This window comes from Egretta garzetta, unplaced genomic scaffold, assembly GCF_000687185.1.
Source record: "Egretta garzetta isolate BGI_Z169 unplaced genomic scaffold, ASM68718v1 scaffold56, whole genome shotgun sequence".
NCBI classification, from domain to species: domain Eukaryota; kingdom Metazoa; phylum Chordata; class Aves; order Pelecaniformes; family Ardeidae; genus Egretta; species Egretta garzetta.
Window position 1 is genome coordinate 7,350,238 of NW_009260182.1, and position 19,576 is coordinate 7,369,813.

The 19,576-nt window shown below is 37.7% G+C and overlaps 1 protein-coding gene across 1 annotated transcript in view; it reads right to left on the reverse strand.

Moving 5' to 3' along the window:
• The window catches only part of TM9SF3 (transmembrane 9 superfamily member 3), a 46,772-nt gene extending 27,202 nt beyond the window's left edge, over nucleotides 1-19,570 (reverse strand). The window contains exons 1-3 of the mRNA XM_009642023.2: nucleotides 19,270-19,570; nucleotides 10,393-10,588; nucleotides 2,048-2,170 (exon numbers count right to left, since the gene is read on the reverse strand). Coding sequence (XP_009640318.1) covers nucleotides 2,048-2,170; nucleotides 10,393-10,558 — 289 coding nt within the window. The 5' untranslated portion in view covers nucleotides 10,559-10,588; nucleotides 19,270-19,570. The remainder of the gene's footprint in view (nucleotides 1-2,047; nucleotides 2,171-10,392; nucleotides 10,589-19,269) is intronic.
• Between the last annotated feature and the right edge of the window lie 6 nt (nucleotides 19,571-19,576).

Here is a 19,576-nt window from a genome sequence, read left to right on the forward strand (position 1 = left end):
AAGGTCAGAAATACTTCTTCAGACCTGCAGATAAACACTTCTGAGCAGTTTTGGTGCCTCCACTCCTTTCTCAGCCTCCCATCAAGAACCAATTAATTTTTTTGGAATAAAAGCCAGGCTACTATTGACTGACCAATCTGCAATCCTCCTAGTTTTACCTAGCCCTCAGGAGACATAGAACAAAATCTTCAGCACCACTTGCTTTCACACCTGATGTCAGATTATATCCCTGCATAATATTACCAGTACTTATGATGATGCAGTCATCTATTACATATCACAGCTTGAGGTCCTGGTTCCAAAGAACTATCAAACCCAGCTACTTAATATCATATGAAGGTTGATACCTAGATTCTGCATGTTTGTTAGCTGTAGCATTAGGAATGACTTCTTGTGCAAACAAAGCATACTGCTGAAGAACATTAAAAACACTGGAATCACAGTGAAACAGATTTTTCAGCTGAGAGCTGAAGCATAAAATTTTTCCGCTGAGAGCATAAGAGCATAAAATTTAGTCAGTGTGTTTCTTCTTCACTATTTGAGGTAAGAAAAATATTTCCAAATAAGATCGGAAAAATCAATCCTAAAAAAGAAAGTCTCTAAGACTCACTAGCCACATAGGATTCCAAAGAAGTCAGCTTAGCATCCATCATCCCTGTGCAGCCTAAAGCCTATGAAGCTGCCACTAGTCTAGGAAAATCATTCACTGATCTTTTGCTGAAAGGCCAAAACCAAAAAAATACTGTAGCAACAACTACCACTCATGGATGCTTTTAAAAAGCCTACCAGCAATTGCACAAGAAGAGTAGTAGAGGCCACACAGATTAATTAGGGTCTACTCCAAACCCTGCCACAGAGCTATTACATACACTAATAAGCAAATCAGCTGAAAAGAAAGAATACAATATGAGTATTTCTCCTGTCGGGCACTATAATATTATGTCTTAAAAACAGATACATTAAAAAAGGCAAGAGCCTTCCTGACTAAAAGGTAAATAAAAAATAAATAAAACACTAGTATTTCTGGCTGGAGCTCATGTTTCAACAGCTACCTACTTTCTAAAAACAGTTAAAAATTACAAGAACAAACTAAAAAAACAGCCTCTGTCAGAATGAATGAATGATGGGTAACATTTTTCAGCATGCTGTCTATCAAAGAACTTCTGTCATGTGGCTTGAAATGTATTTTTTTGTAGGTGTTGTGGGGTTTTGTTTATTTTGGGGTTTTTTACCTCTTTCTCAGAACACAGGCAACAAAGATCTTACCTTAGCAAAGTATTTTGTGGTGCTTTTCCTTTCCCTTCAGTTTACATCTACAACAGGGAGATTAGGGCTTAGGGAGTTTGGCTGATTGCTATCAGTGCAAAATGCAATCTGCAGAGCACTCTTTACTAGGTATGTGATCACAGTTTACAAGGGAGTGACAAAACACAGACAGCTTAGGAGACAATGGCAATAAGGACACAAAAATTTTGATTCAAGACACAAATATGTCTAATCCCAGATTAATAACTCAGCAAGAGCAATTTTAAGAACTGTGTAAGAACAAATAAAACTACTTCATATAACCACAGACTGTGCATGCAAAACTGTTTAAAAGACACTAAATAACCATAGAAGCAAATCAAACAACTCTTGTGTTATTAACAAACGCAAGAACTAGCCAAAATAAAGCTAAAACACGCAAAGTTTTATAAAAAATGTTATTCATGAGCACATTAACATAGACCTTATATCTGACCTATCTAACTACCACTTACTTGAACATTTAAAATAATTTAACCCTAAGAACTTGGTATTACTACATCAGTGCTTGAGAAACAAAAGAGCTTTTCATTGCTTTTAGTTTACCAGTATAAGCCATCCAACTGTTCTTTCAATGCAATAATAATTCAAATTATTTCATATTTGTATTATTTGGTTACAAAAGTTCTACATACTTGTGAGATTCTCATAATGAAGCTTAGTCATTAAATTACTCCACGAAACCCACAAGCACAGGACTCCTGCAGTTGTAATCAAGTTGTTTATGCATAATATCACTCACCCCATATCGGCAAGTCATCAATATACATCTGGTACCAATAGTGATTTTTGATAGCATACACAAACGCGTCTCTTCTGCCTTTATCCAAGTCAATTTCACAATAAGTAGTCTGCATTACATCATCTGCAAAAAATTAAAGCACAGTTAATGATTTATTAATGAGCTGGCTCAAAGCGAAGGCAAACCAAGCAAATGGAGGGATGGATGTTGCTGGAGTCCAACTCCTCCTGGTTATCCTCAAGTAGGTAACAAAAAAGGACATTTAGAAAGGAACTATTAAAGCAATTAAATGATTGTTTTTGTAATTCTGCCTTTCCACCTGCAGAAGCTTCCCACAGACTGGATAAGGAAAGGTTTTCTTTTGCTTCTTCACCCACACTACATTAAGATCCATTTCCTGATGGCAGCTTTACCTGGACAGATCATAAGACCTCTTTTACTTTAACACAAGGTACAAAATTATTAACAAATACCTAAAACTGTGTATGGTATTATATATATGGTATAGTTTAATCAGGCTCACTGACTAGGAATACTGTTTGAAAAAACTAAAACTTTTTAAAGGCCTCAGCAATTTTCAAGAAACTACCATAAATGAAGAAACAAAGCGATCAGGGTAAAAGTAGAAAAAAAGGACAGAAGACAAAAATAGGAATAATGCAAATAACACACAAGAGGCTGCATTTGGAAATAAAATAAATCCACCTCTTCAAGCCAGAAAGCTATTTTTCCCCATCTACAATTCATAAGTAATGCAGTTAGCAGCCATTCTTTCATATCCCAATTTCCTTCCCTAATGTTTCCTTTTCAAGTGAAACAAGATAGAAGGGCTCATATTTACAAGAATTCAGGCAGCAAAGGATTTAGAGATTTGTAAGAAACAGATTTGGAGAAAAAAAAAAAAATGCCACATTTGCTTCTTAGCGAATGTTTTCACTCTGCAAATAGTGAAACAAAGTGAACATAAATAATTCCAGCTCCCCCTCCCTCCTCTTTTTGTCATCACTGGACCCATTTCTAGTAGATAAAATTAATTTATGCCCCAAGTACAACTCTAATATGTATCAAAATTCAGCTCACTTTCTCCGATACACTAACTGCAATATAAAGCTTAAACAGGAAATCAAATCACCTGCACAGAAAAAGCACCATCAAGTAGAGTATTTCCAACACAAAACACTATTTCTCTGATAACGACAGTTTGTCAAAATGAAAATATGAACAGGACGTCTGGTCAAGCAAAACTGAAGCAAAGCCTGGTGAGGCAAGACAATAAGAAACCAGCCAACAGCCACCCTGCAGAATTGCAGTGCTTTCCTGTAGTCTCTTTCTCCTATTTCTTATGAAAACTTTAGTATTTTTTATTTTTTCTTCTTGCAAGACCTACTGAATGCACTCTAAGCTTCAATTTTTCACTGAAAAAAAAAAAAAAAAAAAAAAAAATCAGTTTTCAGACTGACTTACTAGGCAATAAACCTTTTCCCGGGCAGGGGGAGGTGGGGGGGAAGGGAAGAGGAAAACAACTGTCCTAAGAAGACTTTTAGACCATGGATTACATCTTCAGGACCTGTACTGATACATTCAGGAGAGAGAAGCCATTAAAGTTGGCACCACAGCTGAAACACAGACTTACATTATTATAAATCCAGGCCTCACAGTTTGCATTTATGCCTCTACTGAGCTGGATGCTATACTTTTTGGACTATGTTCTCTGAAAAAGTGACTCTGCTTGGCATTTTTTCACTTTAACAGATTTATTTGAGTCATCTTCACATTAATTAAAAGCAAAAAAAAAAAAAATCTGAATCCTCATCTTCTGGATTTGTTGCTAAGTAGGGATTAATTCTTTCCAAAATACTTGGCACTTTATTGTCACACTCCAGCAGTTTCATACCATACTCAAAAGAAGGATAACGCCTTCCTAATGTTAAATTTTTTAACTCACAAAGGATTGTTCAGCACACAGAGGTCAAATGAAACTATACTGTGAATTAAAATAAGTGTAAAAGAGAAACTGGTAGAGGCTGTTAAATGAAGCATTACCTCGCGCTGGAGCATGGAGGCCTGGTCAGGGGAAGTGCCATGGAGGTCCAGGCTGGTTTTAGGTGGCTCTCTCCTGACTGGTTCACCGCCCCCCCACAGAGCAGTACCAGCACAGCTGAAGGACAGCATGGGGATGGGAGCAAGTACTACTACTGAAATAAAAAAATCACATGAACTACAAGTGCTCTTTTTAGAGATCTTTCCCATTTCATAGCCTGAATACAGCAGCCTTTGTTTGCAGTTATTAGCCAAGACAAATTCGGTATTAGATTGCAATCTAATATCAAGTTACTCCATGGGCTTTCAGACCCCTGGAATTTGCCACTTTTTTTTTTTTAAAACTAACTGAAACAAGCCATTCCACATCCAATACTCTAGGATGTAAACAGTGGCTTTTGCTGCTGTAAAAAAAAAAAAAAAAAAAAAAAAAATGCTTCCATGTGGAGGAGGACATCAAACTGCTACATTTTGGGAAGGACCCTGGCACAGAGAAATTCTGTTTATTTGCATTTCTTCCATAAATAGCTCGACCTTGAAACATCATTTGAAGTTAAATGACCTCACCGACATCTGACCAGCCTGCAGATAGCAGCATGCCACCAAAAAACCATCTTCATCCATTTTTATGGATTTTATTCCCAGTATTCAGCACAGCAAAAGACATCACAGTGATACTACAATCAGCTGTGGATCAGCTATGTTACAAGTTACTCCACCGCACATACACAAAAACCCAGCAGAATCATTAGAAACAACCTCATTCAATTCTTGCAAAACATAGGCATGACTTTACATACAGTATGTGATTTCACCCTCAGCCATACTACACAGTACAGTTCCTCTCACCTCCCCGTAAAACAACTGAACAAAGGGATGAAGACAAGTGCTCCTTTCTCCAGCCACTAAGAACGGGGAAGCTGTCGATTAGTTACAGGACAGGCTTAGATGGTTAAACTTAAGCCCACTGTGTTAAATGATTAAACAAAAGTAGCTTAGGAGAACATTCAGTGGCTGGGGAAGCTGAAGTCTATTTCATTACAGCTTTACCAGATCTAAAGTTTTGTATATGTTAAAATAGTTCTTATCCAAGTTACGGTTGTGCGTGTATCCAAGAGGAGTGTGAAGTTAGAGGTATGTTTTGTGCCACGTCTACAACAGGGATGTCAAAGAGGTAACATCTGCTATATAATGCAGCTTCAGTAACATCAATAGCACATTAAGCAAATTTTAAAAGAGCATGAAAGCAAGACTCATTACAAAAGCAGGTGCACTTGTGCCACATTTCAAATTTCCTGTGAACAGTCACATCAGTTGGGGTTTATTCAAACATGTAAACCATATAAAACCTCATTATACCTGACCATCTCCTAGTACAACACTGAACATCATCCTGAATGGCTGTCATGTTTTCTAGAGGTGTTGCAGAAGAAAGTCTTGGGGAAGGAGCTCTCCCTTAGAGGCATGATCATTTAATAACAATTCTAAGTAAGCTCAAAATTCAACTATGTTAAAAAAGATCCTTTCCCCCTTTAAATTCATCTTCTCTAATTGGTATTGTATGACAATGTCAAAAATTAATTTTCTAATTGAAGTTGCTCTGATCCCAATGTCCAATACATTTAATAATTCACTAGGTCTCAGGTGTCACGTAGAGGATGTCAATTCAAATGCTTGAATAAAGAACTTGACATATTACATAGAAAGCATTATTACTCTAAATTTAGCTTGGCAAGAGAATTAAGCCAACTGAAAACCTAAAGTCATATTGTAAGTGTATGTTAATAATTCATTACTTTCTTCACATAGATATTTATACAGATTTGAGACCCATGATATAGGAACAACATTTTCCATATTTGTACCAAAAGGGAAATCTGGCTATCCTTTCACAGGACATGTTTTTAAATGCAAGTAGAAATGCTACTTCATGGATGCTTGAATACACTGTAGATTTGCCCCACTAGTCACCACTAAGAGCATTCAAGTGCAAGCCTCCATTCTCAGCAGAATACATTTCTGCAGAGCCATAATTTTCTTACTCTGTTTCAAAATTACAGGCAAGGTCCTCTGATTCAATGGACAGTTTTACTTATGCAGCCTATGGTACTTCAGTCACTGACAACTGCAGCCTAAATAATTCTTCAAGTATGATGAACAACATGCAGTTTCACACTTACCTGCTACTGCTGTCCAGTCAAACTATGTTGAGAAGGGAACTGTCTTTTATTGCAGAAGCTAATTTATTAGAACAATTCTAATTCCCTTTTACACACTGCAGAGGATAAAAACCTAAAAGTATAAAATCCCAATCTAATTTAATTTTCTAAACTCTTACAACACTCATTTAAAGATGAAAAATACCTGTAATTGTTAGTCTTGCCATAATCCCAAACACACGAGGAAAACCATGATTACCCGGTAACTTAGACCTTAGATCTGATTGACATATTAATGAATAAAATCTGTACAAGTCTTTCAGACGGTCATGTCAACATTTTGAAAAGCAGGTCCCTACAGTTAGGTATTTGGATGCATATTCAAGCATCTAAATGATAATTGAAAGATACTTGAGCAGTTCTTAATTATTTCAGCTGTAGATGTTAGATACTCAATTCTCCTTGAAACCGTATTTTTTACTTAAGAATATATGAATCTATTTGTGCCAAACCACAAGCTTCTATTTCTTAAGGAAAAAAACCCCACAAATCACCCAGAACTCTGTTTCAACTACGTTGCAGCAAATTCTGGACCACTGGTGCAGAGGTAGGAGGATGGATCAATCAAAACAATAAGATAAAACGTATCCATTACAAAAAAACCATTCAATTCCACCATATAAACCAGTTACAATTTTTTTGTTGTTGTTGTTACAAGTGAGCACCGCTTCAGCCAAGAACAGGATCTACCACTAAAGGCTCACCAAAAAACTGAGCTACCATCACATTTCAACAAACAAATTGGAAAATAATTCTTTACACGAATGCTAAATTTTAAGGGTTGGTCTATGAAATTTAAATTTTCCTACATATAAATTGTACTGGTTTTATGATGCTTTTAAACCTGTAAAAAAGAATCTCAGAGAGCAATCTTTTGTTATGGGTTTTTACTTTAAAAATCTGTATATGAAAGGGATTTGGATTTCAACAAATTTTACATAATATTACATTAAATAAGTGCTAATAACTACTGCTACAATTAATTTAAACTTGTTACTCTGAAATTTGGAAAAAAATTATATTTTAATATGTTAAATAGCAGATTAAATATAGTAAAATAGTCTTGACTCCCTTTCAGATTTCACTTCATGGATCCACTGCTAGAAATATGAAAGCACCTCCTGATACAGAAACTGCTGGATGCCAGCTAACAGCAAAGAGATTACTGTCTTCATCTTTTATGCAGAGGACACAGATTGTAAGGGAAAAAACTAGAAGTGCACATGGACAGCTTCCCAAATCACGTACACATACTTAGTCATCAACCAGCTACCATGTACCATCTGCTTTATAGAAAACATCTGACCTGCAGCCACTTTGGTTCGGAGTTAAATTCACTGTAGGTCCAATACAGACTGGCAATCTACACAGAGCACCAATGCATTAATAATAATAAATTTTTTAAAAGCAACAAAGGACATGGATGAAGAGGAATTCCCCACCTGCTGGGAAATGTACTAGCACATCAATCACTTATACTTACAAGCCATAAACACCCGATTCTTTCAGAAATCTTTACTCTTCCATACCCATTCAAAGCTTCTTTTGGACAACACCACGCCCTGTCTGACTGGAAGAATATACCCCAATATAGCAACTACATCCCTGGTGTGCACTGGTAAAGCAATTAGAGGTCCAAAAAGGCACCTGAGAAAACTAGTATGAGTGGAAGATCAGACCTTAAACCCTGAAGAAATTGCAATAAACTCTTTGTAACAGAGACAATCTAAAGCTTTCTGTGTCAAAACGTCAGCACAAACAGTTGTGAATCCAAATTTGAAACTCCTAATCTGAAAGCAAAATAAGACTTAAGGAAAACAGGTTTACCTGTTGTAAAGAACTATGGAAGACAACAGATAAACTAATCTGGCAGGGACATAATCAAAACCAAAACAATCACAAAGTACAAAAGCCACAGCACTTTCCCACCATTCTGGATTTGTGTTTGTCCAGGATGACTTTGGCTCCCTGTAGTTCTGATTCCCAAAGATTTCTTCTAACCAAATAGGAATGGTACCTATTTCTATGTATTGAGGAACTGGAGGTTCAATGTTACCAAAGTTGTACTTATTTTTGTTTAAGAAAGCGTGTGTTAAGTACCTCCAGTACTCTGCTTCTGCAGATTTCCTTCAGAAATGGCAGAAAATACCCTGGAAAGCTGAACTACATCTGACTACAGACTATAGAGTGGCCACAAGAGGATACAAAAGATAAACTGAGTTTCAGCTATCTCGTGTTATTTCAGGAAAAATTAGATGAACATGCTTTACAAATATAAACCAGTCTGACTACTACATGTACTTCTGGTACAACAGAGGGTCCAGCTTTTTTGGACCCTTAAAGAAGAAAATTTTTTCAAGTATTTCAGCCAGTCCCTGATGCTGAGCTAACCCTTGCCTTCCCTTGGTATCACCTCAACACTTCCACCAGAAAAACAGAGTACTAAATTACTACCTCCAGGTCAATAAAGAAAAGGGTAGGTCCAGGACAGAAGTGAACTACAGAACAGCACAACCCGCTCAGTACTCCCAGTCACAAAATGAAAGACCTGATCTAACAAAAATTTTATATGATAGAGGAAAAAATTAACTATGGATAATCTTCAGAAAATAAACTGGGGAATAGGACACTTCATAACTGTAAACATTAACTCACAAACCTTCCAGTCTTTTCAATTTGGTGCCACATCTAGAGAGTACACTTGGCACTGGAAGAACACAATCGCTTTGTAAAGCTGGGGCAATTAAAGGAAGTAAAATTTACATAAATATTTATCATATTCTGACAATAGAAGTTTTACTTAAATCCTGACAGCCATGTTGAATTGCTGCCAATTGCCTTTTCCTTTCCATTTTGCATTTCTGAGCATATGCTATGAGATTTGACAGGAAAACTATGTCCCCCATATTGAATAAAATTTTCAGCAGGCTACAAGTCTTGCACACCAGTAACAGGACTGTTTTCTAATGTTTGTGCAGGTACGGTTCCCCTCTTAAAGATTCAACTCCAAGTTCCTTTAATGCAGAGATGCTATCCCTTATGCAACTTAAAAATTTATGAAAAATTTATGATTTTAACAAACTTTTAATCTTTAGTTCCACTTAACTTACTTATAATAAAGCCAAAATCAACTCTCTTATTTTGCAGATGTCCAGTTTCAGATAAAACTGCTATAACTTCAAGAAACTAAGTCCCATCTGACTGCAAATGCCCAGGCAAGAGATACTGTTGCCTAATTTCTCCACCCAGTTAAGCACTGGTGATACAATGAAGTGTAGCCCTCAAGGGAAAAAGAAAATACATATACACAGAAACTCAAATTGGATGAAATACATAAAAATGTTAAAATTCCGTTATTCGAAGCTCTGCAGCTACCAGTTACAGATATCTGAAAATACCCTGGGTACCAAAAAAACCTACATAGAGAAGTTATGCAATAGATGGCTCAGACCCTAACACCAAGAAACATATTTGCAAAAGAAGTTAAATGTCATCTCTAGAACAGTATGGAAAGAGGGAGAGAGCAAGAAACAACAGAAAAAAAAACCAGACCAGCTTCATCCTGACTGGCATATGATGAGTTAGAGCCAGTAATACAAAGGTATTTTTCAAAGGTATTTTAAACCAGACAGTAACCAGAAGGATACAATAATTAACTTTGTGTTAAGGTAGAACTTTGAGACACTGAGTCCTTGCTATTCCTTTCTAACTGCAGAGAGTCTGTAAGTATTCAACATCACAGGAAAAAATTACGTCTTTAGAATTGATAATTCCAGAATACTAATTCCAGTAAATATACTTTTAATCATTCATATGCAGAAAGCTTAGTTTTACTTTATAAAATGGAACCAGTTACTTCAGAAGCATGTATCTGCTGCCAGCATCTTCCTTAAATGGCACATAGATGAAAACTTTACTGTAAACTGAAAAGCAAATAGTAGTAGACAACCGTGCAGGGTGTTTCAGGGAATACGAAATACACTCAGTTGCTAGCAGCAGCAAACTTTCAGTACTTCCATTAAAAAAACCAAATTTTAAGAGTTCGTGGGTTCTTTCAGGTGAGTAAATGCACTTTCAATTGCTTACCTTTAAATTTGATGTCAAGACCACTAAATTCCAATTCAACTCCTTGAAGTGCTTCTCCTAGGGTTTCATGGTAATGGCTGATGCTTTTTTTTGATCCCACACAGAAAGGAAGAGAGAAGTATTTGTACGTTTCTTGGCGATTGTGGTAGGGTCCTACTGTATTCATCCATAAAACAACTTCCTCTTTATCTTGGTACTGAAAGATAAAGTTATTGAGTTAGATGAGAAGCCCAGCAGAATAAAAGTATTCAAGAAACTCATTCACATTAACTAGCAAGGCAGGATTGTTCAATCACAGGCAACAGTTACATTTAAAGACAGTCAAGTATTTTTGTCTTTTGGGTGGCAGGGATTCCAGGACAAGATTTTCAGCCTGCTTTCCTACAGAAAAAAGTCTTAGTTGATCATGTAGTTTCTTAGAGCCTATCACTGAGGTATCAGAAGAAGGGGATTAATAGAAATGTAATAGAAAACCAGAAGATGCAGAGAGCGGAAGCAGAGAAAAGCAGAAGTCTCAAAAATAAGTAAGCTTTTACAAATTTTGTGGAAACACGCATCAGTTAAAAGCAAAACTCCATACTTACTCCACCGAGAGAAAGGAAATATCAGACTAACATCTTGTTAAACAAGATCTTAGCAAATAAATCCAGCAATCTACCATGATGACAGCTATACTGCATTTTGCTAAAATGCAACTCATTTTCATTTTTGTAATGGTATAAATTACATTCAAAATTCCTAGAAGAGTGCAATGGCCTCACGGGAAGCACTAAAATATTAAACTGTTGCATACCTACAGTAGCCAAGAGACAAGAAAGTCAGACAGAAGGACTGTATTTTGATGCATTTCCAATATTCTCACAGTAAAAAACCAGAACAGCAAGGAGCCTGGTGGCTGCCATGAAATTCTTAGTTGGAGCATCTACCCTTCGCTTTCCACAGCTACTGTTAGCCAGGAAAACTTATTCCTTGGCTAGGAGCCAGTAATTTTTTTCAAGCCCTTGTAACTTTTCAACAACAAAGTCCTTAAAGCCATTCATCTATCAGTATTCAAATACCGCATGGATTCGGGACAATTAAGTTATCTGAAGTCATTGCTTGCACTGTATCTGACTGCATCTGGATGAGGTATCAGGTTTGCTGGATACTACAAAGCCTCTCACCCAACACAACTCCTTCACCTACTATAATTTCAACAGATGAGGGACAGTGATCTAACTTCTAAGGCAGGAAAAAAAACCACTTATAACTGTACACACCTGCAAGCACAATCACCATATAGATCCTGATTATTTTTTTTTTAAGAACAGAAAAATAAAGTACTATTTTAAGACCAATACATAAGCACAGAACACATTGGAAAGGAAAACAAAGTAAAGTGTTAATTAGCTGTAACTATTTCATAAAGTACAGCTGAAATACTGAATACAGTTCTGCATCTCCCTTTTTAACAAATGAACAAAGGTTCTCCAACTCCATTTATTCTGAATAACCACAGTCATTTAACTCAGGAATAACTCGCGACATGCAGAATGCAATGAATTCTTCAGATGAGGTGTTTAAAAGTTAAACTCAAGGATTTAAACAAACATGCTTTGGAAAGTAATTTAATCCATTTATACTACCATGTCATCTCAACTACAAGCTTCATCTCTTTTGCTTACAAAGATGCCCAAGGGTCATTCCAGCCTCTTATGTGAGTGATCTCCAACAAGAAACTTTAAATATCATACTAATTTCATTCTGAGCTGCAGCAGAGACCAAACACCAATTTCACAAACCTGCCCCTTTGCAGAGCACATACTTCAGAACAATTCTGGCAGGTAAAGAATGTAAATGATGGAGCAAAGGAAGAGTAAACACCACAGCAAGAGAAAGCAGACATTCCTCCTCTGCCAGCAACCAGAAAGGTTATACCAGTGCAGCACAGTGGTCCAACTTCAAAGAAAGTTGGGAAAGAAGGAAGAAAGAAAGAAAAATCACAGTTCCAGCCCCCTCAGCAGCAAAGCAGATAGGGGAGAATCTGCACTACGGTACCACCTCTAGCTCTTGCCAATGTAGCAAGGGACACGCTGCTCCATATCTCTTTCTAGTCTGTTATGCCTAGCACGGCTTCTGTTTCTTCCTCTAACAGCTGCAGAACATATTTTCAGCCCTTTCTCAAAATGGTCTTGTCAAGAGCCCAGCTTAGCATTATTCCTGGTAATGCAACGGCTCACACGTGAACCGAGCTACATCTCTGTACAACCTTCAGTAATAGAATATGACAACATCCTTAGGTCTGTGAATTCATCTTTGACAGTACCTGAATAAAGAAAGCATTGACCACTGCTTCACTTAGCTTCTTGTTGCTGACCTGCTTCATACTGAGTTGGAACCTCTGCATTTTTTGAACTACACCAGGTCACCTTCAAGTGACAGAAACCAACTTCTTAAGAACATATCATTCAAAATCTTGTTACATTTTCTGATCTAATAATGTAACTACGTTGTACAATAACAAATCTGGTCTTTGCTTCTCTCTTATCCACGTGACACTTAGCCCACCTTCAGGGCCTACAAGGTTCTCCCATGCTGACCCCAAGATGCCACCAGCCTGCTCTAGAGAAAAAAAGAAACCACACCAAACACAAGCAGAGAACTCAGTGTACATTTATTCCTTCCTTCTTTCTCTCAACCATCCCAGAACAGCACAAGAGAAAGCTGTTCAGGACTGTTACGTGAATGAACACAGCACCTCAGCCGTCCCAAGCTAAACCTCCCTCGCAATCAGCAAGTCCCTAGCTATAGCAATTTGCAGGCCATCAGATGCATTTGTTGGGTTTTGCTCATTCTCAATTATAAAGATGAATTTTCACATTTAAATACATTTCCCTGTCATGACATATCTCATCCTTATAATCTTACCCTAGTGGTAGGGTAATTCGGTGGCAAGAACTCAGTGCTATCAAAGAGTTCAAGTTTGTGATTGTCTGGGGGTTTTTTGTTGGGTTTTTTGGGGTTGTTTTTTTTTATTTATTATTATTGCCTTCACAATATCAAAGCATCTACAATAAATAATAGCGTCAACACACTTAGAGGAAAACAATTCTTATTTAGGAAAGCCAAAGGACTAGAGCAGGACTGTTCTGTCACCTCTATTTGAAGACTTCTAGGTCCAGAGAAGGCTAACATACAACATACCTTCCAGCAAAACCACCACACTGCAAGAGAGTTAACATAAAATAACTTGCTAAACAAAGCCCTGGGTTCCAAGGGAGCCACAGCACTCAGGTATACTGTATCAGTACCAGTCAGGTTTTGGTCAGCACATTCATCGTCAGTCTTGCAGTAGTTTCAACTACTGTTGTGCTCTTTTATATCTTCTTTCAGCACATGTGGAGTCTCCTGCAAACTGTGCAGAACTCATAGCCACAGAGAACAGGAAGAAAATTTCAGCTCCATAGCACCGCCTTTCATTCTCAGCAGAAAGAACGTACTGAAGAAATAATTCTCATTTCATCAGGAACTGATCAGCCTTAGACACGCCGGACAAAATGACAAAACAGAAGAACCCTGACTTCTTGTTTTTACTGTTCTGATAGTGGCTGATGAACAACTGTTCAACTGTACCCTCTGAGCTTTGAATACAACAGAGCAATCAAAATCCTATTGCCTTCTGCTAGCCATAGCAGGCAAGTCAGCAATAACTCATAGTCAAAAACCAACACAGAATAAGGCAGGATGCAAAGAGCCCAATGGTCTCTTTCAGGAATTGTTACACAGCAACATAAAACTTGCATAACCAACTCTAAGTGCGATAGTTTCCTTATCTTCTTCTATATAATCAGCAAGAAAAATACTTTGACTCATTGAGATTCCGCCAGATCCCAGAAAAAAACTTGAAAAAAGTATCAAGAACTCCCTATCGACACAGGTATGGAACAAACAAAAGAGGAAGTCAGCTAGTGTGCAAGAACATCCATGTCAAACGTCCAATGAGTTAAATTCACCAAGAACAGCAGTCATCATAAGAGATCTAAATAAAAATTTATTTCTCTCATTCCACATATGATAAGGGTCCTGAGTTACTATTTGACCCATCACCGCCATAGGACTTTTAGAAAGGAAACAAACATATTCCTATAGCAAGCTTCAGTAGTTTAGCTACAGCTGTAACAGGGGCAAATAGTAATGAAGTAACATGTCAAATGGTAAAATAATTTGAAGTAAAATTCATGATCTGCAGAGCAGACTCCAGATAATTTGAGTGACGTAAATCTAGTGTGTAGTTACACTTATACATTAATGCAATTTTATCTTTATCCCTTATGAAAACAAGTGCCAAACATCTCCCTAACATGAAGGACTTCACTGTACTGAAGTACTGCTATTTCAGAAATGCTTTTTTGTTCTTCATTCTCTTTCCTGACTTGTTTGCACAGAATTAGATGCTGGAAAGGCAGCTTTTTACATGCCAGAAGATGGACACCAGGTTCTTATTAAGAACATAGCTACTGACCAGGCAAAAAAGGTCAACGAATAAGATGCTGCCCCTCTCTGCCCTGGTATACCTCAGCAAGCTCTTCTGCTCTTGGTTCATATGAAGGGACAATATATTGCATATAGCTCAGAGATTGTAATAAAATTCACAGACACAACCATTGAACAACTTAGCAATGCTGCCAGAATTCACAGAGTTCACTACTTCCAAACATGAGAGAAGACTACAAAACACAATTTTAAATACCTTTTACTTAGTATAATTTATGAAAAATGTAGTACATACTCTGTAAGCACAGCAAGCTTGGCTTTGCATCTTTTTCTGCACTAAGCTTAATATCAACTCAGTCATTTCAGTAACTGTGGAGTATATAATGATCTATTTCAACTGTGCAAAAACACAGTGGCAGCCTGAACAAGTCTCAGCATCAGCACAACTTACCTACCATATGCTGGTACAATCTGATTAATGGGAGGTAAACCTCCAGAAACTTTTTTCCATAATTGCCACCCAGGTGGTGGAGGACCAATCTGGACCTCAAGTGCAGCCACATATCAGCCACAACCCCAAACACAGCTGGGGACATCTGTTCCAAAGCAGCACAATACGGTCATGCTGCCTGTTCAGAGCACTGGGCTATAGAGCTGTTGTGCATGTGTAAGCTAAAATCACATTACACCCATCCATACCGGCAACAAGGCAACACTACCACTCTAGGCCCCTGCAGAATATTAAATTGGCACAAAGCTTGCGTGGTTTGACCTGGCCAAGCATGGACTTCTTCCATGACAATACAACTGCTGAAAACTCGGGTCTGCGCACCACACAGAGACAATTTCCATACATCTGTATGGTTTAAAACTTGTCCAAACATAGCAGTGTTGAGACTATATTCAGCACAGTACATGCATCTTTCTTTCCTGTTACCCAATAGGGCACTTGTAATGTGGAACACAACTTCATGTTGTCTTTGCACAACCACAAAAGTTAGCATGGTAGCCCTAGAAATAAACTATTTATTCTATAAAACAATTAAGGCTAGATTAAGTCAGCATATGAAAGGCTGCAGAAAAGGATATAAGAGACGCAGGTTGTTCATACTCTTTGTAAACCAGGAAAAACACTTCGCAAAACAAATGATGGAGGCACAGAAAGGATTAAAACTACCAAATCTTATGTGATGATTCAGCAAAATAAATTCAAATCAAGATAGTTTCTTTCAGAAAGTATGCAGTTTTACTCCTTTTCTTAAGTTAAAGTTTGGACTGAGGCTTTCCAGAATGCAGTTCCTTAAACACCAGCACATATTTCAGGGGAAAAAAGGATCAACATTATCTGTTACTGGCAGAGCAAAGCTGCAAAAGGAAAAGAAATAAGAGAGGCAACAAGTAAGACTCAGCTGGCAAGTAATATCCCAGGCTTCTAGTCCCCAGTATCTTACAGATACTCTATCTATCAAGCACTGTGATAACATGCAATTCTTGCAGCTCACATCCACAGTCTATTAAACTCTGGATTTCAGCCTCATGCTCTACTTCGGATAGAACAGGTTATCTCTAGCAACATCTCTTCATTTCTCTCTGAATTTTAGGCCTCACCAAAACATGGCTACAACTGTACCAGCAGCACAGGCTGAACTATTGTACGAGCAGTCCTTTTACTGTTATGCTTCCTAGACGCATGAGGTTGCTCAGGCACACCACGTCCTGCTTCTGTGACATCTATTTCACCTCTTCAAAATGGAACCACAAGAACTTAAAGAGGAACCAGGCTACTTGTCTGCACACAACTTTGTATGCAAAGAGGTATTTTACATGCACTGAAATGTTTTCTACAGTGTTTCTGCAAATGCAATTTACAGATACTATACAAATTCCATGATTTTATGTATTAATTTTAAACAAGCTTTACAGTCTCAGGGCTTTAACATACTTCATCGGGTTAAAAGTCAAAAATGCTTTTTTGAATCATTATAAATTAGTAATTTTGCTATGCAGTATAGGCTGGGTTTTATTTATTTTTTCAATGTTTGTCATGTATTTCCATGCTTACGGAGCACTGATAATTAAACTGAAGCAACATTAAAATTAAAATGCTACCTACTCCCTAGACCATTCCCCTGCAAAAAAAACCCCAGGGTATTTCACAATATTTTTACGGTTTAACTACTTTATCATCAACTCCAACAAGTCTAGCAACAGAAGATGTGAAAGCAGAGGCCAGGCAGGAGCCCACCAACACCGCTTCTGCAGGAGCAGCGTATGTTGTGATGAGGCTACCAGTATCTCATCTATACTATCACTTCCACAAGTAAAAGGCCAACTGTTGAAAAATGGTGCAATTATCAGAATACAGGCAAAAGCAGGTAGAAGACATGCTCTGAAGCATGGAAATAAGTTAAAGAATCAGCAAACAAGTTTTCAGTCAGTTTCTGATAAATTGTTCTGTGGTCAGAAGTTACGCTGCTGCACTGTCTTTTGATAATGCTGTGTCAAATCCCAATTTCTCTTCACTTACTATTGATTTTAAATACCCAAGTCTTTATCTTAAAATTCTATTTGTATTATTCTTCCCCTAAAGAAACGCAGACATCATTTTTAAAGACTATTTCAAATTTAAGATAAAGGATTTAGCTGTTGAACCAATGAAGCTATCCATACCTAATATCTCCAGAAACACTAATACTTATAGTCCTAGAGCCTCATGCGGCATCCTCTCACAATTACCTTTTATAGTATTTGCCTATGCAGTCACAGAGTTAGAAAATAAAGGACACATATAAAACGTCAACAGCTAGTTTCTATTGATACAAAAATACATATTATAGCACACGTGTATTATTTTATAAATATGGTATACTATTATGTATTACAGCAGCAGTAAAGGAATTAAAAAATTAACCTGCTAACGCAGAGCATTAAACACTTAAGTCAGTACTTCTAAGTGCTCAGCATGTTCAACACAGATAAGGCCCTGTACACTGGCGGTTAAAAGCAAACTATGGCAAAACGTAATGACACACCCTCACCCAGATATGACCAAGTGCTTGGGCACAAGAAGTTACACGCTAGAGCACTAATAAGGAAATGGCAGCACATAATGGTGCGTATTTGTACCAACAGGACTCCAGTCTTAAAAGTTAGTGAAAATTTACATTCTGAAGTTACCAAATCCTGAATTATATACTACTATTTCCCCTGCACTTCTCCAAAAGCAAGCAGAGCCTCCAAAATGTAACAAAGCACTTTGGTTATAGAAAGATTAATCTTTCAACTGCAATCATATTCAAAACTGAAATTCATTAAAACACAGTATTTAGGGAACATTTCCTTCAGGTTCTTAATTTCAGAATCAGTGTACTACTACAAAAGCCTGTTCATGTTTCTTTCAGGCTAATAATGCTTCCACTCTAATCTCCCGTACAATATTAAAGTATCAAAATATCTAAGCAAGGAGACAGCCTTCCAAAAAAAGGTAACTGTCTTCCTACATCAGCTATTCCTAACCTATCACATGATGCTGCTAAACTGGACATTATGTTAACTAGAACACTAAACCAAGAGACAGAGTTATAATCATGAAGAGTTGAGTAATTTAGATGAAAAAATGACAAGCTTTCAAAATGAATTTGTGATTTCTATTGGTAATTGTTTAAGTAATCATTCAGAAGACCTAAAAATCGTCAGAAGAATTCGCTTTTGAAGAGAGAGCTCAAAAATCAATAAATTCAGTGACAGCTTTATTAAATTTTTTTTCCCCCAGAAGACGACCAATATGAAATGAATAATTAGAAATACCTCAAGTCAAACAGCCTTTAAAATAAACAGAGTGCTATGCCAAAAACCACCTCACCTCACCTAACCCTAAAACACAGGTTCAGCAACAAAACTGGGACCTAAGCTAGTTCAAAGAACATCTGCTCCTTGAAAGTAATCAATATTAGCTTAATTTTCTGTCATTAACTGCAGCACTGATAAATCCCATTAGCTTTTAAAAAATAAAGACAATCCTAATCAGTTTTCAAGTCCCATAAATGCATGGAATTAGGAACTAATTAACTATTGCTAATACAAAAAAACAAATGCTATTTGTCTGTTTTATTAAAAGCCCTTATTAAGCTTACCACAGCACACCTAGAGAAAACTATGTTAAGAAATTGAGCAAGTGTTCACCCGCCAGGCCACTCAAGAGCACAAAAGTTCTGACAGACAGACAGACAGTTTACGCACAGCCACGCTTTAAGACACTCCGCTTGTGAAGAAAAGGGGATGGTTTTCAGCAAAACCTCATTCCAAAATCATGTCTCAGCTCAGACTTCCACCCTCCCACACAGAGAGCCACGGGAAACAACACTCCAATGCAAAATCAGAAACCGATGAAGCACTGGTACTTACTTCCCAGACATTCTTTTTGGGTGGTACTGCACTTTAGGAAAACTATCCTCGTGCCAACGGGCAAGCGGTCAAGTCAGCAGTATTTTACACACCCGTTTTCCTCAAGGGTCCACGTCGGTGTTGCAAGTCCGAAAGCCCCCTGCCTGGCTCTGACTCCTCAGCCTAGACCCGCCACGCAGCTCCCCGGCCCCGGGGCGAGCTGTCACACCCGCAGCGGGTCCCCGCAGGGCTGTCGCTCCCGCAGGCAGCGCGGCACCGCGCTCCGGCTCGTACTTCTTGTTCTGAAGCAAAGGCAAACATCCTCCCG